The 26,021-nt window shown below is 37.2% G+C and overlaps 1 protein-coding gene across 1 annotated transcript in view; it reads right to left on the reverse strand.

The window, feature by feature from the left end:
- The window catches only part of LOC126497934 (BEN domain-containing protein 5), a 1,095,425-nt gene that overhangs the window by 640,089 nt on the left and 429,315 nt on the right, over positions 1 to 26,021 (reverse strand). Inside the window, exon 4 of the mRNA XM_050136199.1 lies at positions 19,638 to 19,732. Within this exon, the coding sequence (XP_049992156.1) occupies positions 19,638 to 19,732 (95 nt within the window). The remainder of the gene's footprint in view (positions 1 to 19,637; positions 19,733 to 26,021) is intronic.

The raw sequence follows: 26,021 nt of genomic DNA on the forward strand, positions 1-26,021 counted from the left end.
TTTTTTTTAAGAACTTTTAATTTTTTTTTAAGAACTTTTAACTTTTAGCTTGCATATATTTATAACACACTGTAAATCATTTAAACATTGTGTTTATCTTTGAATCTCTTTACTGTATATCTCTCTTTTTCTGACCACACGAGCCTTTAAATTACTGAGCAATATGAGTATGATTAAAGCCGTGGCTTTGCCAGCTAGATCCAGTCCATTCCTTAGCTTTCCAGCCTCATGGCTGAGGTACTGGCTGTAGCCATGTTTATAGCCACAATTCTATGGCGTTTAAAGGTCCCTGCCAGCCAGCAAACTTCAACAGCCTGTGCTTGCAAACAGCACGAACCACCTACGTAAAAGAATCAGAGTTTGCCGTGGCAGGACAGCCCAGAAAGCCAGCATTTTTAAACGGTACAGCTGTTTTCCTGCTACAGCTGAAAACCGAAAAGCATGCGTTCAGCTTTTCACCAACACCGTTTAAGTGTTTCGTGGCAGGACCTCTTAATGAGCTGCAGGGTTTTGCAGCTGAAGCTGAGTCAGAACGCCTCTCTTAGATAAGAGCACTTGCTTGCCTCTAGCAAGCGAAGCAGACCCGAAAAATTGTTGCTACCAAGAAAACAAACATGCTTTGCTCTTTCCCAAGCTTTCTCAGGCTTTTTGTGGTTTCAGTTAGCCACACGTCTGGGCGCCATCTGAGAGAAATAACTGCGCCCATGTTCCCAAATATGGTTTATAAACGTTTTTTTACATTTAAAGGGGGAGATGATATAGGAGTTTTCATGACAATGAGACACTCTGCTCTTGGCATCACCAATCTACTTCAAGAGGAAGATGGGCATCGAAGAGGATCCTTATGGAGTTTGATAGCCATTTGGGCAAGAAACTGCTCTTGCCTGGACTACTGCATAAACTGGACACAGAGAACCCGCAGAGAGAGGACTGCTGAACTTGCCTAAAGGTGAGATGATCTTTTGGGGTTCCTGATTCATGAGAGAGCCTGCAAGACATTCTTCAGGACAAGCAGATAGTGACTGCCTTTGAAATTTCCTGCTTTGTGGAAATGTCTGCTGGAAACTATGGGCCTGTAGGCCAAAGATAGATGCCCCAACGGTACAGAGGAACTTTGGGTGACTGTCCAGGCAGTGAGATGTCTCTGTCATTTCTAGAGTTTGAGAGTTTGCTTATTTCTTATTTGCTTAGGTAATATTGTATCTTTCTGGACTGTTTGATGGAGTTAAGAATAGTTAGCTATAGTTATAGTTTTCCTTAGTTATGATATAGATTATTGTAATTTTTACTTGATAACTGTTTTGTTATATGTAATTTTGCTATGTAAAGTTAAAGCCTTCTTTTTTTTTTGTTTAAACAGAAAAAGGGGAAGTGATGTGGGAGTGTCATATCAATCTGTTGATTTCATTGGCTGAGCAATAAAGAAACTGCTGGCCCTGATAGGTTAAAAGATAGGTGGGCGGAATAAACAGAATAGAATTCTGGGCGGAAGAGGAAGTGAGGTCAGACTCTGCTCTGCTCCCGGAGACTCAACAGCTCTGCTCTCTGGAGCAGAGACACCATGATGGACGGAGGCTAGAATCTTCCCGGTAAGCGCACCTTGGGGTGCTTACACACATCATTAGAAATGGGCTAGTCCAGATGCGAGAATTAGCCTGTAAGGGTTAGAGTTCATGGGCCAAGCAGTTCTTAAATGAATACAGTTTGTGTGTTGTTATTTCGGGCATGAGCTAGCCAAGAGGCTGGGGTGTTGGGGACGCAGCCCCGCTGCTCTTATTTCAACAGTACTGAAGTAGACAGAGTTCTGTAGTAGAGTTCATGGAGAGAGCATGGTTGAAGCCCTGAATTTGATCTAGTGTTGAGAAAAGAAAAAAACTGGCAGGCCTGCAAGATATCCCCAATAGTGCAACAGAGGCACGTTTTTCTTAACCTAGCCAACAGGTAATTGTATTTCAGGCCCATTCAATAGGCTAAAGATCATGCCTGCTACTTATAAACTCCCCTGGCTGATGAGGCCACAGACCCTAGAGGAAAACCTATTATTACAATTTCTCTAAACCAATATAATTTACGACTGTATTCTAAATCCTTTCCTTAAACCTAGAGAAAAATGTAGTTTTTACCCCTCATCAAAAAGCTTATTTTTGCAAATAAATAAAGATCATAACAGAGATCCACAGCGGGTCAAAATGCAGAGAATAAGTTACCATGAGGTACTCAACTCCACTGATAATGCTACAATGCAATCCTTACACCAAAGGCTCTGGGAAGATTGTGTCAGTAGACAAGAATGTCTACTAAGAGATGGTGTCTTCTAGAACTGACAGTGAAGTTGAACCTTTGAAACCTCAACAATATGGTCTCCTAGCCCCATCGTGATATTACCAGTTATCATGCCAATGCTGATGAGGGAAATTTCACAAGGTCCCACAACTAGGTGAAAACCTACAGGCAATCCATGGCTCTTGAGAGGAGAACCAGTTTTCTCCAAGGGACTAGCCCCTTGATAGGTTATTCAATTCCAAGTGGTCGGCCATACCTAAGCATACATGTACATGTGAGCACAGTAAATTGAAATAATAAGTTTTATAAATACATAGATGTGTACAGATGTGAAACAATAATAACTTTAAAACCTTTATTTTAGTGCATAGTTTTTGAGTGTTCACTTCATAGTTCCTTATTCCATGAGTGTGGGTGGGACATGTGGTGGTGGGACAAGCATCCAGTGGTACACAGAATTCTCAAGTTGGTCTGATATTCCACACTTCACTCCGCAATACTCTATTCACATTCTGAACTGATGAGTGGATTCAGCCAGAGCTCTAATGCTCTAACCACCTCTGGAAATGCTCTTACAGACAAACACAGAGCTGTACTTTATTCCTGAGGTTTTTTTTTTAAAATCAAATCATGGTTTTAGTAGTCAAAATTCACTATCAAAGATAAATATACCCTTGGGCCACTGAGACAACTTGACTGGGAAAAGCACTACTGCTGAGCCTGAGGACCTGAGTTAGATTCTCAGGACCTAGACATTAGAAGGAGATATTCAATTTCTGAAAGCTGTCCTATGGCCTGTATACACATGCTGGGACTACATGTACACACATGTTCTCATACAGAAAATGAATAGATGTAAAATATTTTTAAAAGATATACTCATATCTAAAGAAGCAATCTTCAAAACAAAATTAATCAGATGAAACAATAAACACTTCTTATAGATGCAAAGAATAATTTATAGACTGATATATATATTATACAATATATCCACTAAACATTGACACAGTGAATTTTATAAAACAAATGAGGTAGACTCCAGTAGAGTCACGATGGGTGAAACCAATATTCTACTTTCACTATAGATTTATCTTTCAGGGAAAAGTTCAACAAAAAAAAAAAAACGTTGGAGTTAAGTTGCACAATAAATGAAATGAACTTGGAGATATCTGTAGAATACTCCAACCATAGCTACAAAATATGATTATTTTTAGCAGGTCATGCAACTTTGTCTAAAACAGATCAAGTTTTGGAAGGTAAAGCAAGCCTTAATAAATATTAAAGGTTGAAATCATATTTAAAAATTATCAAATAATAATGTAATAAGATCACAGACAAACCTACCTTAGAAACTATAAAAAATATAAACACATGAGCATTAAAAAGATATTTTTGCATAAACAGTGAGTTTTTGAAAAAAAATCAGGGTTCTGATAGTTAGGCTTGATTGACTACATTACTAGATTGTGTCCTTAAAGGTATCTCAGAGATAATCAACATGTGAAAAAAAAACAGCTAAAGACAAGAGCTGCCCTAAATTTGGACACTACCATTCAATAGAAAGTATGAAAAGATAAAGCCAGATAGTTCACCTATGTACATTTACTTCTTACCATGTTTTTTTTTTTTTCCTGTTAATGCTATTACTTGTGAACATCACCCCCTAAAATTTTCTGACTTTCAGGCAGATTCTGACCTTTTCCCTTCAGGTTTCGTGCACTAAAAATCTGTCAGATTCTCTCTTTTTCAAGCATGTAGATAATCACAATTGAACAACCCAGACTCCAAATACCTAAGCCAAACCACAAAATTCTGTTACAAGCACATGTGTACACATATATAGACTCTACAAAATGACTATTAGTTGTGTATGTGTGTGTCCATGTGTGTGTGTGCAGATACACACATGGATAAACAGGTATACAGATGGTGCGGTGTAAAAGACACCAATATCCTCATATTCTATTGCCTCTGTTGCTATTGTGAGCCCTGAATAATATAGAGGAAAGGGGAATTAAAAGTTCATATAATCAAATAAAAATAAAACACAGACTGCCAGAAGCTTTGAGATCTGGTGAAACCAGTTCAAAAGGGAAGTTTGTAAGTACCTACATAAAACAACCAGAGAAATCTTAAATAAATCAGATACACCAGTATTAGAAAATTTAAAAAAAAAAAAAACCTCAATGCTAAATCTGGCTGAACTAATAGGAGAGGGGAAGGGGAATGAGAAAACCAGGGAATGGGATAGTCTAATTGGGGGAGGGAAGGAAAGGGAGAGCAATGACAGAGACATCTTGATAGAGGGAGCCATTGTGGAGTTTGGGAGAAACCTGGTACAAGGGAAATTCCCAGGAATCCACAAGATGACACACGCTAAGACTCCCAGTAATACTGGAGAGGGTGCCTGGACTGGCCTTCTGCTGTAATCAGATTGGTGACTACCCTAATTGTCATCATAGAACCTTCATCCAGTAACTGATGGAAGCAGATGGAGAGATCCACAGCTCAGCATTGGGCAGACCTCTGGGAGTCCAGGTGAAGAGAGGGAGGAGGGATTACATGAGCAAAGGAGACCAAGATCATGACAGGGAAACACAAATAGGTAGGAAAGAGTGGGATGAAGGGAATGTGGGGGAACTGTGTTGGTATGAAAAAATGAATAAAATTTTAGTCAAAAAGAATAATAAACCAAAACAGTAAGTAATAAATATAGAGGTAAAATTAATGAAATGGAAACCCAAAGGATAACACAAAAGATTAATAAAACACCTAGTTAAATCCTTAAAAAAATCAACAAGACCAACAAACCCATGCCAAAGCATCTAAAAGAAGGAAAAACTTAAAACTTGAGATGAATGGGGCTGTTACATCAGTTATCACTAGAAACCTTAGGATCACCAGGGAATGCTTTTAAAACCCATGATACAATGAATATATTAGAAAACATCTAGAAAAAGTAGAAATTTTAGACATGAGTGCCAAAACTAACCAAGAGGTTATGAACAACTTAAAGAGATTAATGAACAACAAGATAAAGATGGTAATAACAATTCTCCCAGCAAAGGAAAACCAAGTATTGGATGGATTTACTGCTCTATACTAAGAGTTCTGTAAAGAGGAACTAACAACAGTGCTCCCCACGCTTTCATGTAAAACTGAAAGATAAGAAACATTGCCAAGTTCTCTCTATAAATTCAGGATTAGTCAGATGTTACAACACAAAGTGGCTGGAGAGATGGCTTAGAGGCTAAGAGTGCATTCCACTCTTCCAGAGGACTGGAGTTTGATTCCCAGCATATCGTGCGGCTCATAACTGACTGCAACTCCAACCTCAGGGAATTCTACACCCTCTTCTGGATTTTCCTGGCAAATGAGCATATATGCACATAGCCACCCTCCACAGACACACACGCACATACCCAGCTAAAAATAGAGGTATAATTTTGAAACAAAAGATTTCCTTGATTAACATTCACACAAAACTCCCTAATAATTTTTGAAAACTAAATTGAACTATACATTCAAAGATAATAAACTATAATCATATTGGTTTTATACTAAGATTGCAACAACGGTTCACATATACAAATCAATAATATAATACTGCAAACTTAAGAAGAAGAAAGTAACCAGGAAAACAACCTTATACACAGAACCACCCAAAATTAAATAAAGTACCTATTAATAAACCTAATAACTAAATCATGAAAAAACTCTGTAATAAAAATTCAAAAGAATTGAAATTAATTACTACATAAAAAACTGATCAATATTCTTACTTATGAGACAAAATGCAAGTCAAAACTACATTGAGACTTCATCTCACCCTAGCCAAAATGACTATCATCCAGAAAACAGTTAATGAGAGCTTATGAATGCTAAGAGAGGAAGAGTCACTTTTGTTTAGGAAGGGTAGGCCACTGGCATATGACCCATGCCCAGTAGATGGCCATGCATACATATGCATATGGCAGCAGGAACAGGACTTAGAGACTGATTTTTTTTTATTTTTTGTTTTTTGATTTTTCAAGACAGGGTTTCTTTGTAGCTTTTGGAGCCTGTTCTGGAATTCGCTTGCTAGATCAGAACTGGCCTTGAATTCAAAGAGATCCACCTGCCTCTGCCTCCCGAGTACTGAAATTAAAGGCATGTGCCATCACCGCCCAGTAAGTGCTGGATGTTCAAAGGACATAAAGTTGGAAGTGAGAGGGAAGATACGTTATGGGAATGTGTGTGGAGTGTTGCTATGATTGACATGTGTTGCACAAATGTAGAAAAATGGGGGGGGGATGTATGGTGAAAACTGATTAAGAAACTCCATGGCCTACATGAGTCTCACAGGGACAAATGGCTCACACATCATTAGTTTATGTAGTTACTATGTCTCTAAAAGAAGACCTCTATGTAGTCATGTCCAGAGCGTCCAAATAAATGGGACATTTGCTGTCTTCAAGAGAACTTGTAGAATTGACTGCTCTGAAGAACTGTTAATTTCTAATAAATTCATTTAACTTTCCATTTTTACTACTTTTTGAGAGGGGATTCCTGCAATCAACAGGAAATCTTGGTTGTTATTTAGCATGGTGTGAGCTGCCTTTCACTTGCTAGTCTACCACTTTCCTTTGAAATTCCATGAGCCCCTTATTTCTGTTTAGGTGAGAAAAAAAAAAAAACCAGGAATTTGTCTTACAATCCTATCATCTAAGCATAGCTTCATAACATTTTTTCCTTCAGAAGGGCAGAGAAAGCTTTAACTAGATCAGCATGAAGCAAGCTGGGTAATAAATATCCGGCCCACAGATACCTATTAAAGTTCATTGGCTCTATTTTAAAATAAACTGTGGGAAGGTCACCTTGATTACAAAACCACAGACACATTCTCAAATAGCTACAGGCTTTGGTCTTAATGTTCAGAACTCATTGTTCTTAGGGCTGAAATGAACCAGAACTTGGAAACCAAAATGATGAATCTCTCGAGAACTGAAGTATACTTCTCTTCACACTGTTGCATTTGAAATTCATTCTTCCTCTGTAAAATGTTTTGTTTCAGTGTATGTCCACTGTCTTTCTGTCATTGCACAGTAGGAATAAGTATAGAGTTTTTCATCATAAAGTCTCTTCGAATCATGGCTACAGAACATTCTAACTATGTTACCTTGAGTAAGTTTGTTGACTTTTAGAAATTAAATTTTTTTCCTTGGAAATAGAAGAATAACTAACTATCCATGGATTATGGAGAAAATAAAATTCAAAACCACCTATCACATCACAGGGCTTATCAGTGTTCTTATACATAGCATGTATTAATAAGTATTACTCCCTCTCTCCTTTCTTACCCCGAACCTCAACAAAATCCACTGGTTCTTCTTTGGACAGAACTAACCCATCTTCAAAAAATCCTTAGGGACCAAAGAGCTTTCTATTCCTCCCAGCTCTCCTCAAGGAGACAGCAGTCTTTTATTAATAAGGGTTTTCCATAAAACAACAAAATAATTAAATAAAAAACTTTCAATTTGACTAAAAGATTACATGTAGCTCTCTGAGATTATAGGGACCCTTCTTCAACATCCTTTAGACAGGACAGAATGTTCAATGATTACGGAGAGCACAAGTCCTCAGTGAGTGCTTCTGAATTCTGGAAAGTGTGAACCCCCATGGATCTATAGGTAGAATCCTCAGTAAATCATTCATTTAAGTGCCCCCTTCACCCCAAAAACAGCTGTGGAAGAGAAGAATGAATCTTTTCAAAAGATGAAGTCAAAATGCAGAATTTGTAGAAAGAGAAGGGTAAATTAGTAACTATGCACTCCTTTGGCATGGCAAATCCTTACAGCACCAGTTACTGCGCGGCTACATTCTCACTTTACCTTATAAATGATCCTACGATAACCCTGTGAGCAAGGTAGTCATTATTTAAATTTTCTTTTCTTTTTTTTTAACAGACTATGTATTTTGGAGTATAACTATACCTTATTATACTTTAAAATTTCATAAGTCAATCCAAAAACTTACTAAAGTCTTCTATAGTTCATTGTACCAATGCAGATAACCCACTGGGCTAAGTACCAGCCATGCATGCATGAGAACCTGAGTCTACATCTCCAAAACCTTTTAAAAAAGTCTTGTCAGAGAGGTATCTATCAATTATCCCAGCTTTGGGAACTTGAGGTGAGAGAATATTGATTTGTTGGTCAGTCATTTTAGTCAGTCCTTGAGCCCAGGTTTATCTGTCTCAAATAAAGTGGAAAGTCGTAGAGGGAGATATTTGATGTCAACCTCTGGCCTACAGCATGAAGCAGAGGCAAACTGCCCTATTTCCTAAGTACACCATGCTTCCTCTTGCCTTTGCAGTGCCCTTACTTTGGTCCATACCTCATTTCTCTATATTGCTCTGCTAACAACTTTTTACTTGCTCTCTAAGATCCAATTCAAACACCACCTTTACCTTGATTATTTCCTTAACAGCCTATTCAGCATTGGTCTTCCTCTATCCTAGCATTAAAACTGTGGGCCATGATCCCTTTGGGGGTCAAACAACCTTTCACAGGGGTCATCTAAGACTATCAGTAATATCAGATATCTACATTTGATTCATAACAGTAGCAAACTTACAGTTATGAAGTAGCAATGAAAATAATTTTATGATTGGGTTCCATCACAGTATAAGGAACCATACTAAAGTGTCACAGCATTAGAAAGGTTGAGAACCACTGCTCTATTCCTTCCTTAGTTGTCTGACTATACCGCTAATCCAGGCATATTACAATCACACTCATACAGCCTAGAAAGCAGACGCTATGACTTAGTAAATGCCAATCTGTAGCAAAACTCTTTGACTTCATTAATTTTATGCTAAACATAGAGAGACAGACAAGGGAACAACAGAAAGGAACTGAAAGAAGAAAGAGAAAGTATAACTAGTTTCAAGACATTGCCATCCTAGCTAGTAAAATTACTTGAACTTGGTCCCCTTTTAAAAGAAACACCTGGTGGCAATCAGAGTAAGAACCCCTCAGGCTTCAGACATATGTCTCAGCAAATCTTAAGCTCCAGAAAGAGCCTTGAAAAGTGGGGTGCATAACATGGTCGGTAGGAATTAGTCACCTGTAACAACCTGATAAGAACAAGCACCTGGCTCCCTTGATCAGACTCACAGACGGCCTTAGCAGGGTTTAGGTCCCAGCCTCAGCAGGCTGCCTCAGTTGTCATGGGGTAGCAATGCTCTGAAGAGGACAGAGCGAATAACCAGTGAGGACACAGGGGTTGGCTTGCATAATACTAGGCTTGGGAAGAGTGGAGCTGGGGAGAAGCTAGAGACTGGGAATGTAGCCATGCCTGGTCACGGTAAAGGTAAAGTCTGAACTAAAAGCAGGTTGATGGGAGAAGGAAATGTTGATTTATGAGCAGAGAGACTGCTTCACCTTTTATCACGTTATTGTCACAGTATACCAACAATTAAGCATAATCATCTTTAATATAAAGAGGGATGAGGGATAGAGATGCTGAGAACCTTGTCCGGAGGCTCACTGGTCTCAGGTCACAGCACTAGCATTCACAACCAGGGCTGTCTGTCTTTAGAACTTCTTCCAGCAGCACTGAAGCTGCTCTTGTTGTGAGTCCGTTTAGGATGGCTGGCTTTGGTCAGATGGAGATCTACATTTCAGACTACAGTTCTGTCCATCTTGCTCCACGTCTCTTAACAAGTGACTTTCCTCCTCTAATGTTTAGTATTTTAATTGAAAGTTTGGACCAGTGATCTTTAAGGTGCCATCAAGCTCCTAAATGCTATGTTGTTTAGTAAGAACCTTAAAGATGCACCCTCTTCCTTCCTACCCCATGCCCCTACCACCTACCTCCACTCACACACCATTTCAAGAAGAGGTGTAGAAAGAATCTTTGGTACTTTCCATTTTGGAAAGGGGAATCTGTCGGAATCTAGATCCTCTGGGGACCTCATCACCCTTGATTCGCTCCGCATCACATACAAACCCACATTCAGTGTAGCATCTTCAATTGTTGTCATCAGGAAAATCTGCTCCCGATCTGAACAGGAGACAGCTGCCTTTATCTTCACAACTCACTCTTTAAAATTCTATCTTGCAGTTTCAGTTGCACTAAGTAATTCTATTCATTATGAAATTGGAGTAAATATCATAGAAATATTGAAATAAAATAATATTCTCACTAACACATCCATTTTAATTGTTTCTTTTCTTCTCAGCAGAGTGAGTGGGAGATAATCATGTCTATTTCAGTTACTCCTTTAAATTACTGGAGTTTTACAATGTGCTATTTGATGAGCTTAGTTTGTTTTGTTTTATTCTTTTTGGCGCATTTCTCTCCCTCTTCTTGTTCTATAAAATTAAAGCAAAGCCTATTCCAGTTCAAGTGAAATCATTTTATTGTTTCTGATATATTTGATCACATGCCAAATACTTCTATGACCCATGCATCTTTATTAATTTTGTTTCTCAAATTAAAAATTCTAGGAAGAGGTTGAAATGACAATAACAGCAAACTTTTATGGACAGGCATGAAGCTTTAGAACTAATACAGGATTTTATGAAAAATGAGAGAAATTAACAGTAATCTGTTTCTGAGTGCTGGTGATGGGAGCAGGGCTTCTGGCAGGCTCTGTTAGCACTTTATCACTGGGCTCATGCCTTCGAGGCTGGAGCTCTGTCCCAGACCAAGACAGTAACTCTTATAGTTGGAAGCTTTGGGTGAGTCACACCGCTTTAAATCTTACTGTGAAACTTAAGATTCATGTTATTAGCTCTGTTTTATAACTGAGGAACCAGAGGCTCAGAAAATCATATGGGCTGTTCAGTTGTTTAAAAAATGAATAGGAGAACATGGTCTCAAAAATAGGTTCTCCAAAGAGGATGAGGCAAACAAAGAAAGTAGCTGGGGAGGAAATTTATCTCCTTCCAAGTATGCCTTTAAATTATGCTTAATAACACAGAAGTTCGAACACCGAAATTGAACCTACCCCAGATCACTTTCCCTGTGACACCATTCTTTCTCAAGACCCCCAAATCTGCTCAGCAGACCCTACTTGGTACTTGCCAGATTTTGTGACTGAATATAAGCTTACCGGCAAGCAAGATGTCTCAAATAGGCCAACAAGACAGGCTGGAAGAATGGAGACTAAAGTACTTGGATTAAGATATGAAAAGGACACAAAAATTACATGAATTTATAGTTATTCACAATAACATATCTACACAGAGGCATGCATAAAATTCATCCCCCTCACATAAGCTTCTTGCTTCCTCCTCCTTCTCTCTGTTCACACACACACACACACACACGTACAAAATATAAGATTCAGAAAGAGATTAGATGTTGGTGAGAATATAAAAATGCTGTAGCCACTTGGAAAAACCACAGAATGTTTCCTCAAAAGGTTGAACTTAATATGTAATACAGCACAGCAATTGTATGCTCAAGATGAATGGTATGTCCATATAAAAACTTACACATAGAAGTTCCTACCAATATCGCTCATACTTTTTAACTGACAAATAAATAAAATATGCTGCATATAATAATAGAATATCATATCACTCAGTCACTTTGAATCCTGTACTCTTTAACCCTTTCACTAACATTCTGTATCATATATCATATATGCATGGATTAGAACCAATGTAATCAAATTAATACAGTTTATGAACTTACATTATTCAAGAAATCTGAAATTATGGGAAGATGCAACCAGGTCTGTGTATGTTCCTGACATAGTGCCTTTGTACTAACAATGCTATAAATTTGAAGGGACTAGAGGAAACCATATGGTTAAGGGTCATAGAAATATAATGTAGTCCTGCTTCTGTCCCCTGCAGAACTATGATATACTTTTCTGAGCCTTGGCTTTCAAACCTGCAAACTGGGGGTGATAATTTCTGACTTTGCTGCTTTCTAGAACTGTGCTGACAAATGTTGGCTCACATCACTGTGGTAGACACGGGAGACAACTCTCTCACACAATCATCTTTGTCATTCATTTTAGGTTCAGTCTACAGCAGCACTACTTTGTGGGCAGCACCAGTCCACTGACAGTTGTGCATGGCACAGGAATACTTTCCATGTGTTACTGTGTTACTGGGTGATCTACTGTATGGTAAGACCTGTGTTAGATAATAAGATCATTTTTGATTCTACATCAAACATATTTGAAGACAGAAAATAAACCCTATTGGTTTTGCCCAGGTTTTCACTTTCTATTGTTTCTTATGGATATTCTAAAGCTCTTTATGCAACCTTTGTACATCAAGAACCTCTTTAAATTGTTTTTTCAAAAGAATTAGTCTGATGGTAAGAGACAATCTTAGTTTTCTTTCATACTAAATATCTTGATTTCTTCTTAATTATTGTAGAACTTTTTGCTGAGAAGGGGCTGTGGGCTCTTTGAAAGAAATCATGGTACTTTACCTGGCTTCCATGGTGATTTTCTATCCCTCTTTTTCAGAAATTTTGACTATGACATTTCTTGACAGGTCTTTCTCTAGGTCTTCCTGTCTGGAGTTTACTTATCTGTAAACTTATGTCTTTCCAGGCTAGAGAGATGGCTAAGTGGTTAAGAGAACTGAACTGCTCGTCCAGAGGTCCTGAGTTCAATTCCCAGCAACCACATGGTGGCTCACAGCCATCTATAATGAGACCTGGCGCCCCCTTCTGGCATGCGGGCACATATGGAAGGAATGCTGTACACATAATAAATGTATAAATCTTTTAAACAAAAGTTTATGTCTTTCCTCAAATTCAGAAAGATTTCAGTCAATTCCTTCTTTTCCAGCCCATGCTTCCCTCTCCCTCAGCAACTCTGAAGGCATGGATGTTAAAATGGTTGATACAGTCTCATGGGTCTCTGAACATTTTCAACTTTCTTTTAAATCTGTTCTTTCTCTATTACTCAGACTGGGTAATGCCTATGGTTCCATCCTCTCTGTTGCATTGGGGAAAAGACAGGCAGATCCCCGGGGCTCACTGGATAGTCAGCCTAGTCTACTCACTTAGGTTCTAGGCCAGTGAGAGAGACCTGGTCTGAAAAACCAAGCAGATGGTACTTGAAGAATGATATATGAGGTTGTCTTCTGGCCTCCACACAATCTCACCTACACACAAGGAGCACGCATATGCATACCCATATGGATTCATATACAAAGGGAAAGGAAGGAATTGCTGGTAAGAAGAAGAAACTGAAATCCTGACTTCCTGCTTTTCTTTGCCATCAGTGGGTATACGTGAGGGTAGAAGTTTCGGTTTTCCACTTGTCTTTTATTGAATGGATACATTTTCTTTTCATGTTTTGATGGATTAGGCCAGTGTTGTCTCAATATCACATGTCCTGCTAGACTGATTTCCTAGTTCCTTTTAAATAAGAACCCACTTTTGAGAGCATTCAAAAACATTTCTGTTCTTGCTGGCATTTGCAGGCCACCAGCTTCTCAGAAGACCTTGCTGCACAGATCAGGCAAAAAGAAGTTCAAGAAATATGTGCAAAATCATTTCTGAGGTGCTCAAAATCCTAGAAGCCTCTCCTCTCCTCTTTAGCTTTCTAGGTCTTCGTTTGCTTCATAAATAGTGGCAAACTCTTTCAACAGTACTAGAAAGAAGAAGGGAACCTCTCACATCTTACCTAAGAATCAGAAGTCTGAAATGCCCTTTTATCTTTTTTGTTTGTTTGTTTGTTTGGGGGGTTGATTTTGTTTTTCAAGACAGGGTTTCTCTGTAGCTTTGGAGCCTGTCCGGGAACTAGCTCTTGTAACCCAGGCTGGCCTTGAACTCACAGAGATCTGCCTGCTCTGCCTCTAGAGTTCTGGGATTAAAGAAGTGCATCACCACTGCCTGGCTCTTTTATCTTTTTATGCAATATTACTTAATTTTGAAACTTAGTTTTACTGTAGTAATATTCTTAAGATGCAAAATTAAATGAAATAAAAAGACAATAACAGGGATCATTTTATAGGGCATACACCTGTCTTTGTTTTTAGTCCCAGGACCTGAACCCCATGCAAGCCCAGCAAGTTCTGTACTACTCTACTACAGAGTCTTACCTCCAGACATTCAATGTCAGTTCTCTTTTGTTGTTGTTGTTGTTTGGTTGGTTTTGTGAGGCAGGGTTTCTCTGTGTTTAGCCCTGACTGTCCTGGAACTTGTTCTGTAGACCAGGCTGGCCTTAAACTCAAAGTGATCTGCTTGCCTCTGCTTCCCAAGTGCTGCGATGAAAGGCATGCGCCACCACAGCACAGCTCAATGTCAGTTCTTAATGCTTTCCATATTACAGCTCTGATATAATGCAAGTTGGTGGCTACCATTTTGAATTAAGAACACACTTTATGAGAGTGCATGTGACAAGAGCTTATATTCAGTAACCATGTAGGTTTTAGCTTATGGAAGAGAGAGGGAGAGGGAGAAAGAGAGACAGTCAGAGAGAGAGGGAGAGATTTCATAGGAGCATATACATGCCATGGTGTACTTGGAGATCAGATGACAACTTTAATTGATTTTTCTACTTCCACTTTATGTGGGTCCCTTGGTCTAAATTTGGGTCACTGGGCTTTTGTGGGAAACACTTTTACCTGCTAAAACATCTTGCTGCCCCTAAATTAAGTCTGAAATGATATGTAGACTGCCGGATAGTTTTCACAGCATATTTAATCTCCCCATTACACTAGTTAACATATTTCCTTAGTATTATAGATTTTTTAGTACAACAGACTATATATTATATCCATATTATAATATATCCATTAACCACCATGTTTAAGAGCCTCACATAGTTACTGGTGCATTATAAGTACTCAGTAAGCAGTTATTAATAGGCAGATGGAATGGAGGAAGGGTGAGAGAATAATGCTCACAAAACTCTGCATTACATAAATCAAGGGAAAAAAATCAAAGAGTTTGAAATTTTGTTTTACTACCAAGATATTTTAGACTTTAAAAAATAATTATACATCTATTTCACATTTGCTTTTTATAACATAAGCAAGTAATATTATTAACATTACTTTATTACTAGTTACAAATACTTTTAAAAGGGAGCAAGCATTGTGCGTTTTTATTTCTTCCTCTTGTAATACAACTATTTTTTGTTCATGTCCCATCCATTGACAGTCCAGTTGAAATACCACCTTCCCTATAGAGTATCTCAACTCATCTCTAGGGCCCTCCCTACTAACACCCATTTGTTCCCTCTTCTTAATCCCACACAGCATTCTCTATGTATTTCCTAATGTTTCCTCATAGTATGCCTATAAGCAATTTGCAAAAACAAAATCAGATCAGGTTCATATTCATCACCACAGAATCTAGCACAGCTTACATCAACAATAAAATATTAAGTAAAAATTACTTTTGAAGTTCATTCCAATCTTCTTAGTCTACTGTAAGGGAAATAAAAGATGGTATTTCAGATCAGCCGAAGAGCATACATCAACATGCTTCTCTGTGCTTTTGTGTTTATTCCCTTCTCCTACCAACGCCATGCTTTGCATGGGGTTGAAATAGTACACACAGGTTCATGCGGTTCTGGCTGGTATCATCATTAACTACTTGTGTAAATATTTCTACCCTCAATTTCTGTATATACAAATATACAGATCTCAACTGCCTAGACATGCCAGTTTCCAGCAGTGTTCATACATAGTAAACTTACTTTTGGCACTATTAAGAAATATTGATGAGTTGTGACTGAAAAATCCTAGTGGTACAGACACTAACCATAGTCATTAAGAGGGCTAGTGTGTGAACAGAATTAATTATACTGCACTAAAACAGTCAGAGCATTTCCTATAGCCTTGCCATTTGCTTCAAGATATTTTTACTTTATTTCTTTTAACCAGAAAAGAATTGGGTGGTCATATATTTGCATAATGGCTTCTCAGATGTGTCTTTTCTTCATTTACTTTCTATAACTAACAGGTTTACAGGTTCATGCTAAACCCAAAAGTCTTGGGATCACTCATAGTTCCTTATGAGACACATCAAGAATATTTTTTTAATTAAAGTTTTCTTTTAATAATAAGCATCCTGAAAATAATGGCTTTTTAATTAAAAATATCATAACTGGGTAGTGCTATTCTTTGCTGTGGAGGGTGGCTATTACACCAAAGAAGAAAAAGAAACATGCAGAAGAGAAGGAAACTATTCAGCTTTGATTTCAAGTCACTATTCAGTATTTTCAAGGAAAGTAAACAATATTAGATTTTTCTTTTGTTTATGAAAGAGTAAAGTTCAGGTCCATGTGGTAAGTAGTGATGATGACTTCTACTGAACGTTTAAAGTACAAAAATGGTCCAGTTTGGCGGAAACATTTTTTTCTTTTCCTTTTCTCAATAAAAAAAATAAAAAATAAAAAAAAAACACACTAGGGAATAAAAACAAGAGGACATGACGTTAGGAGGAAACAAGGGAGGAATTTTTTAATAGGTAGAGGTAAATATCATTGAAATACATTTTATGCCTATATGAAATCCTCAAATAATAAATTAAAATATAAGAAAAATAGGTAAATACAATTGAATGCATTATGAACAATATAGGTGGAATGTGATATTAAAATGTTAATAAATCTGGAGAAAAAATGAAGAATATTTTATCTTGAAAAGCAAAGAAATACTATTCTTCAATATCTCCGTAGATAAAAGTCCAGATAACATAAAGCCTTTAACATCTATCCTGAGGCAAGAATTTTTCTAAAAACTCAAAATTTACTTGCTATTGCCAAAAAATCCCAGGCAAGAAAAAAATATTTATGTCTTTATACTGGGAAGACTGGGATTAAGAAAGCACTGAAGGAGATATTTTAATAGTTAAATCTGCAAGGTACTTGCTAGGCTTGGATCAAGCCATTGCTCTGGAGTGCTAAATTGTGATAAATTCCTTAAATTCAGCAAAATAAATTATTTTGACAGGAAAATGACCATGGCCACTGGGAAATTGAGATAATAGCTCTTGGGAGGTAGGTTCTGGTCTAGGTAACTAACAGAAGGAATGAACAAATATCCTAAGGAAAGAATAGCAAAAAGAACAGAAAGGTTGTTCAGTGTAAAATAATGGCAATTAGAAGAATGGTTAGGATCTCTAGAGATTATTTAATAAAAATTCTGTGAAAGTTCTCTTTGCATATTCATATCCATTCTGCACTCCAACATTTAATACAATGTATAGAACATGACAATGCTCGAAATATCCCGATAAACAAATATATAAACATCTAGAGTGAGGAAAAGAGTAAAACAATCAGAGAAGCTTCATTTTCACATTCTAGGCATCAGAAGGAGGAATCAGATAAACAGAATGGTTTGCACAAGTTATCTTGTGCCCAAACTTGCTATTTCAGACTAGAAAAACTCAAGAACTGGATATGGATAATTGCTGTTGCTAAGGCCTGCCAGCAATGGATAGAGGCACTAGCTTGTTTCTAAGGTATTATAATACAAATGCAAGGACTCATTAATATTTCAAAATCTTATGAGAGAGAGAGAGAGAGAGAGAGAGAGAGAGAGAGAGAGAGAGAGAGAGAGAGAGAGAGGACTAAGCATAGGTGCCAGAATGAAACAATTTTAGGTTTAGATTTGAAAGATGAGGAGTTGTAGGAAATGTGGGAAAGAAAGAAAGAAAGAAAGAAAGAAAGAAAGAAAGAAAGAAAGAAAGAAAGAAAGAAAGAAAGAAAGAAAGGGAAGCAGGAGGGAAAGAGGGGAGAGAAGGGGGGAGGTGGGTAGGAGGAGAAAGGTAAAGAGGAGCAGTGAGAGAATTAGAACACTCAAAACTAACGCTTGGAAAGGTAGATAACAATTACTGTTGCTGCATAAGATCTTAACACAGAACATGGAAAAATTCCTATGAACAGATAGTGATATTGTTTTACTGACTTGACATATCCATCAACACACATGCCTGCCTATATTATTGTTTTCTTGGCCTGGATAGAGAGACTCAGGTCTTGCTCTTTGCCCAGAACACATTGACAGAAAGAGATCAAAAGTGTAGCTGCTTAATTGATTTGATGCAGTAAGTATAAACATGACCAGAGATAATTTTACCATTTAATAAACAGTTTTCATAACTGTTATCAAATGTATGCATTTTTAAACCTGAGCCTCTCAAGCTAGCATTTATAGAAAATTGCCAAGCATCATTTGTAGATAAAAGCACAATTTCAATATTTATGAAATGCTAGTTTTCTATAAATACCGACATTTGGAGACTATCTTCTCACTAGTCATTAAAATTTGAACAAGGATCAAAGCTAGAATAATATTAACAACCCCTTGCATTTGTATATTATTTTACATATTATTAATAATAGATAACATTTATTGAGTACTTAGCAAGGTGCCTTACATATAAATTCTCATAAGCAATTCCGTTCAGTCCCCAGAGCATTTGTCTAACACCTACTGTGTGACAGATGACTAATACTTGGTTTCCTTCTTTAAAAACTCTCATCTAGTTAGTCTCAACAAATGTTGTTGTTGTAAATAAATGAATAGACAGAGGCTAAGGATGAAGCAGTTTCATGGTCTGATGAGGCAAAATATAAATAACTAGGTCCTCCCTTTGATTTGATGGCTTTGAGAAAATACTTAATTTTTCCTAGCCTCAACTTTTTCATCTGAAGTTTTTTATATTTAAAAATGTTTCTTAGAGAAGTGTGAAAATAAAAGTAAAATGTTTGCAAAAGAATGAGGTTTCAACAAATGGTGTGGTTGTTATTATTACTATTAATATCACCATCATTACAATTAGTAAGCAATCCTACCTAACTCTAACTTGTCTCTTCCTCGGTATAGTGATGGAACAAATAAAACTCTATCATCTATAAAACTACAATGACTAGAAAATACCATAAAAACATACATACAGAAAAGAAAGGGAGGAAGGAAGGAGGAAGCACAGAAATATATCCAGAGTGTCCAACCATTTTTGTGACATGACATTGTCATATGCAAATATGTTGAATTGCATTCACAGCTATTCTGGGATGCATGTGATCATCTATATTTAGAATAGACCAAAAAAAGAGGAGTGGGCAGAAGTCCAATTTTAAATATATTCCCAAAGATACACAATAAATCAAAATGAGACAATAACTTTACCAAACATCATGCTGTACCTAATCTCATAATCAAATGTCGGTTCTAGTAAACATGGGAACAAGTTCCTAATGTTCTGAAAGAACACTACATAGAGTCCAGGTAATAACCATCTAGAAGCTCCCCTGATTCATATTTCTCAGATACAACAAAGTTGTGCCCCAGCTATGCAAAGGGCGAACTTTAGCAACAAGTCAAATTTTCTGATCTGAAATAGATCACCTCACCACATGGGTCACTTACCATTTCGGTCTGCTGGTAGATTTCACCATAGGTGCCATCCCATCTCTATAAAGACTCTTGGTTTTACTGAAGTTAACAATATTGAAAATGACCCTCTGTAAAAGAAAGAGAAACTTGTCAGAAGTCCTTGCTATGCAGATTGCCACTTTTTAATAATTAAGGCAGAAAACCATAAGCAAGGTTAAAGGAAGCCATGCGGTGTCGCACCCCACAGTGCAACAGACATCATGGACTGTAACTTGTTTGTGCCAGGGAAGCCTGAAAGCTCACAAATCTTACTCTTTTGGAATTAATTACTACAATTGACTTTCACTTAATTAGTTTTGGAGCCCTGAAAGCCTGATATTTATTTCTATAACTAACACTTCAGGGTTTTGTGACCTGAATTATGTTCTTAGAATACCTGAATTGTATTATGAGATGATAATAATTCCTATGTTGATAAATGGTAGTAATTGCACCTACCTAGTGGGGTTCTGATGGGAACTAAAGGACTTAATGTATGTATATTGTTTCAACTCTCATTAGGTAATATAGGAGCCTCTATAAAATTTAGTTACTAATTTCCCATCTTTCTCTAGAACAACCTAGAATTTGCCTGAAAATAAATAATGCCATTATGGTAAAAGTAGACCTTTGATGTTCAATGAGACTAAAGATGCTAACAGTACTAAATTATAATGGCAATATTCTCCAGCTATTGGAGCTCTTTGATGAGATTCAGAGATGTTTACTCCTTTCTGTGGCTTCACTGTGCTGTCCTCTCCTATAGGCTCAGGATGTGAGGCTCAGCTCTAATCTGCATGCATTGTAGAACCATGGGTGCTCAATAAACCCCCTCCTCTTGTCCTTTTACCCTCACAATAGGAGAATGGAGTATTATAGATGCCTAAGGATTTTCCAGAGTGGCAGAGCTGACAAGAACAATTGGATCTTTGTTTTAATGAACACATTTTGCATAAGGGAAGACAAGAGATTATGAAAGAAAGATGAACTGGATTGAAACATAACCAAAAACATTAAAATACATCCCATGATGCCTGAAGACTAGGACTCGGACAATTAGAATAGAAGGAGGAAAGAAAAAGGTTCTGAAATTTTACTTTTATCAAGCCTTTCCCTACACTTACAAGTGAAAAAGATAAAGCTTAAAAAATTCATGGATTTCATTATCCAACAATTATTTACATGAGGAGGTTGTTATATAGATTTTTACAGAAAAGATCTTACATATTCTTCCCTAACTATAATTAAAACATATATTTCTCCATTTTACAGATATGGAAACTAATTATCTGAGCGGCTACTTCACTTGGTCAATGCCATACAACTAGTAGATGGCAGTATTTATATTTGAATCCAGTAGTTAAAATGATAATTCAGTCATGATTTTACCGTTGAGTAGTTGCTTATGAAGAGTCTAAGCTAATATAACACCTAGTAAATCAGTGTTTTAATAATGAAAAAAATATGATAGCAAACTTTGTTTTCAAAGTTATGTTTTACTGAAAAAAGAACAAGATCAAGACCACTTCATCTGTCCTTGTATTTGAAACTATCATAAAGACGTTATTCCATGAAATAAGATCTCAGAAATAACTTGTGTTTTCTTTTATCCTATGAGACTCAGCCACTGACCCCAACTCCAGGCATTTCAGACCTCCCTTTTGTCATCACATTAAGTCATCAAGAATGTCCAAGGCTGCTCCATTATTAATAATTTAGATCTTCTGGTTGTCAGTTCAATTACTTTTTCCAAGGTCTTGGCTACTATCTGATTTAAGAAAATCAATATCAAGGGGACAAAGGGCCTTTGAACCTCACAAGGCATAATCCCCTCTTTTCTTTTGAGATTTCAAGTGTCAAATCCATTTCCAGTGAACTTAGAATCTGTATTATATATGCAGGAGCTAGATTATCAATAAAGAGGGAAAGCAAATAACGAAATGATACAATCAGACAAAGTGAAATAAAAGGGCGGAAAGTAAGTGGGATTTCTATTAATTATTAACATCTTACTATTAGAAAATGTCTCAAGTATTTTTAAATATTTTATATTATGTAGCTACTACATGCTTAAACAAAAGTTGTATATTTTAACTCCGTTTTACACAGGAGAAAAAATTAAATCTAGCAAGAGCCAGGTATATTGCCTTTATCCAATGAACAAAAGTCTCCAAACTAGTAAATGGTGAAATTGGGACTTTTCTTAAGCTTCAGGATGCTCTGATTGCAGAGGCCCATGCCTCTGCAGCAGGATTACATATCCCCTGATAGTCTCTCTCCGTGCATTTGCAAGGAACTAACTCCTGCCCATCCAAAATGGCAGCAATTGGTGATGAGAATCAAATAGTCAAAATGAAAAGTCTTATATCAAAAAGAAAACTTAACTAATGATTCTTAGTACTCACGATGCACCTAATTTCCAGGGAATCATTTCACTCATATTTATTATGCCTTATAGATTAGAATCACCTGCAAAAGTTTTGAGAACAGACCCTTAGACTTCAACCACAGAGACTCTGACATTTGAGCCATTTCTCCTTTTCTTTGAGAGTAATGAACTGTATGAGGCAAAACCATTTGTTTCCTCTCATTGTTATAGTTTGACTACCAACTGTTCCCCCACAGGCTGGTACACTGAGGGGTTCTTTGCTAGCTAGTGAGCTTTGGGGATTATAAAGACTCTGAGCTAATCAGTGAATGAGTTTAATGCATTCCAATATGACAACACTATAAAGTGGTGGGAGGGTATAACTTGAGCTTAGCTGGAGTGAGTGGGAAACTCACTTGGAGAACTCCACAGAAAGATGTATCTTATTTCTGGTCTTTCCACAATCTCTATCTACTGTAAGCCATGCAGCGACCAGTCTCTTCTAACATGGCTTCATTTGGCCTTCTTGTTCTGCATCGCCTTAGGCTCAAAAGGACAGGGCCAAGGGCACATGGACTGATAACAACACAACTAAGAGGGATAACCAGCTCAGAAAGAACAAAAGGAAGCCACAGAGGAATTTAGATTATGAAATTCTAGTATACTACAAAGCATCTAAAGTGACTAATAAATAAGTGTTTTCAACACAAAAGAACAACCATCAACAACAATAAAATCCCACTCACTGCCCTTAAACATGCAGTTGAATTTAAATATTCATCTCTCGGGTTAAATGCATAATAGATGTTACTGCAAGAATAATCAATAAGCTATAAGAAAGAGCCAAAGAAACCCAGAATTAAGCACACAGATAAGACGAGATAAAATATTTACAAGATATAAAGAGGAAAGAAATGAAACTCTAAATGCATCTCCTGAAAAACTGTCTTAAAAGAGAAATGATAAAGTGGCAGGGACAAAATGAAAGAGGAAAACGGCTGAATATAAGGTCAGGGTTGTGAAAGGCATAAATACTCAGATTTGGAATTACAAGACCACCCAAAGCAGGCTTTTTGAAAAATATATGGAAAAAATAAAGACAACAGTTTAAAAGCAAACAAAAGAAGATGCATGAGACCAGTAAGCCACTGACTGACTATAAGGACAAAATGGCTTGTTTAGGCAAGCTAATCATAAATAGTTTAGCCTCTAATGTTTCTCAGCTCTCTGGCCCACATCCGTGTTTGCTAAGTGTTCTCTTCTTTCTTCTCCTTTATGTTTTTGGGGGCTTACTTTTATTTTTAAAAAGAGAGAGAAAGAGAGAGAGAGAGAGAGAGAGAGAGAGAGAGAGAGAGAGAGAGAGAGTCTGTGTGGGTATGTACATGTGGGTACAGGCACCTACAGAGCCCAGAAGAGGGTGTCAGACCCCCAAAAGTTAGAGTTACAGGCAGTTGTGAAAAGCCTCATGTCATTGGTTCTAGGAAATGAACTCAAATTCTCTGGAAAAGCAGTATGCACTCCTAAATGTTGAGCCAGATCTCCAGACACCACGTGCTCTTTTTATTAATAAACTGTCTCCATTTCTACCACTATTCACATGTTCCTGGCAAAAAAAAGTCCGTGTTTTGGAACAGGAGAATCTAGAAATCCCAGTTGTCACCCAGACTACTCCTCTTCCTGCCCATGACATTCTGTTCTCTCCCAGCCTCTATCACCTCTCTCTTACTCTTTCTCTGTCTATGACAAAATTGACCATATCGCAAGCTAAAAAAAAAACAACACTCAAAATAGTAAATTTCTATGAAAATTCAAATCTCTTAACAGATAAAATTAATCAAAGTTGATTTACAAATAATCTATCTCATCAATAAACATATAAAAAGGGAATGTGAAACTTTTCAGGTAAATAAAGGATATCTATAAAATTTAGGTATGCATATGATCACAAAACAAATGTTATTTTAATTATTCTTATATCAAATCAAAAGATAAAAGTGTATTTCAAAATGATAGCAAAATAGTCATGTACTTTGAAATGTTAAAACATCCCTCATAAGTTTCCAGGTGTCCAAGAAGAAATACTAACAAAAATAAAAGTTTTAGAATTTGATGTTAACTCACTATTATGTATGAGAGTTGTGACACACAGCAAAAGTGGTTCACAGACAGGTCTGACCCTTAGGGTACATATAAAACAAGGAAGTTTAGAGAAGTAAGGTGCTATGTCGTCTGCATATAAAGAAAGAAAGATAAAACTTTGGAAGCATGTGGTACCCCTGAAGACAAGAGTTCAATGCAGGGTGTGGCCCAAAATATTACTAAGAGAAATTGAACTGATTATCCATCTCACACCAAGTCCCAAGGAATATTACCCTTACTCCACGTGGCCAGGTTTAGAGATTCACATGCTGAAGAAGTAGAAGCACAGAGAGAAATTCTGGATTCTGAGATGGCAGACACGGCTGAGAGCAGGTGCCAGGCATTGTTGTCAGATTTAAGTTCCAATAGGGAGGTTAGAAAATTCTCTTGCATCACCAACCCCCAAAGGTAAATATTTACAAATGTAGACCCAGAATACTGCCCCTAATAAAATACAAGCTTGTTAACAGCAAAATGTAGGGGGCAGAGAAAATCCTGAGTGGGTGGAGTCCTGAGTGAATGTGTATTTTGACATGAGCATAACCTAATGAAGACTCTTGAGACAAGCGGCCCATGATGAATCAACAAAGCTATTGAAACACATGGGCTAGGCACAAGAGGGATCACAAAGCCTTCTCTGGGAGTCTGGGTATGCTTGGGAACCATTGGTCAGGGTGTGCAAAGATTAGCAACTGCAGCTTCCTCCTCCAAATGTTTACAGCCTGAGACTATTCATCTATCCAGCCTAGAAGCCTAGATAACCCTCCTCCTGTGCTGTATCTAACAAACATGCTGAGGTTCCCGGTTGCAAGGGTATGGATTAGAGCATGATCCCAAAGTTATTGTAAGTATGTCTGTATTTCTTCCCTTTACTCATTTCAGTATTGCCCTAGCCAGGCTATATGAACCCAAGCCATGCAGAATATGCAGCAGAGACCAAGGCAAATAAACTTACAAGAACTTGAAGAAGCAGTCAGTTTGTACTAGGTTCACAGAAAGCTAATGTAGCAGAAATAGAATCAGATATTACACTGCACTAGGTCAGTGGAAAGAAGAAAGACATGCCAGAGGACAGGAAAAACCACAAGCAACATGACAGTATATAGATCAAAAGAAATGGGTTAATTTCAATATAGAAGCTAGTCAGTAATAAGCCTGAGCAAATGGCTGAGCATTTGTAATTAATATAAGCCTCTGTGTGTTTATTTAGGAACAGGCAGTTGGAGCAGGAAAATTTTCAACTTCAGTTGTAACAACCTGTGTGTACTGGAAACTGAACCCTGATCCTTTGTAGAAACACTAACTGCTCTTAACCACCCAGCTGTATCTCCAGACCAATAATTGGGAAAAAAAAGTTCATTTTTTATTAATCATGTGAAAGAATATATAAAATAAAAGAAATTGAAAAAGTGTTTACAGTAAAGAACGGTGTGTGGCAAGAACATCAGGAGTTAAAGGTTATGTTCAATTACTTAGTGAATGTGAGACTAGCCTGGGCTACATCAGATTCTTTGAAAAGTAAGAAAAAAAGGAAAGGTGGATGAGCAGCAGGAGAAGGAAAAGGAAGAGGGAGAAGAGGAGGATGTGGAGGAGGAAAAGAGGTGGTATCTAGGAAGAATAATGGATGGCAAAACACCATATAAATTTCAATAATAACTCTAAAGCTGAAATGTTTTAAAAGATGTAGCTTATACAAATTATGAATTAAAACCTAATAGAAGTAAACAAGTAAAAGATATTAAAACAAAAACACAATGTCATTGAATTTCCAAATATAGGAAGAAAGAAAGAAAGAAAGAAAGAAAGAAAGAAAGAAAGAAAGAAAGAAAGAGCAAATGCCCATTAAGACAAAAATCTTCATTACTAAAGCT

Source organism: Alexandromys fortis, unplaced genomic scaffold (genome assembly GCF_014885135.2).
Source record: "Alexandromys fortis isolate MF-2015 unplaced genomic scaffold, M_Fortis_MF-2015_v1.1 scaffold_13, whole genome shotgun sequence".
NCBI classification, from domain to species: Eukaryota; Metazoa; Chordata; class Mammalia; order Rodentia; family Cricetidae; genus Alexandromys; species Alexandromys fortis.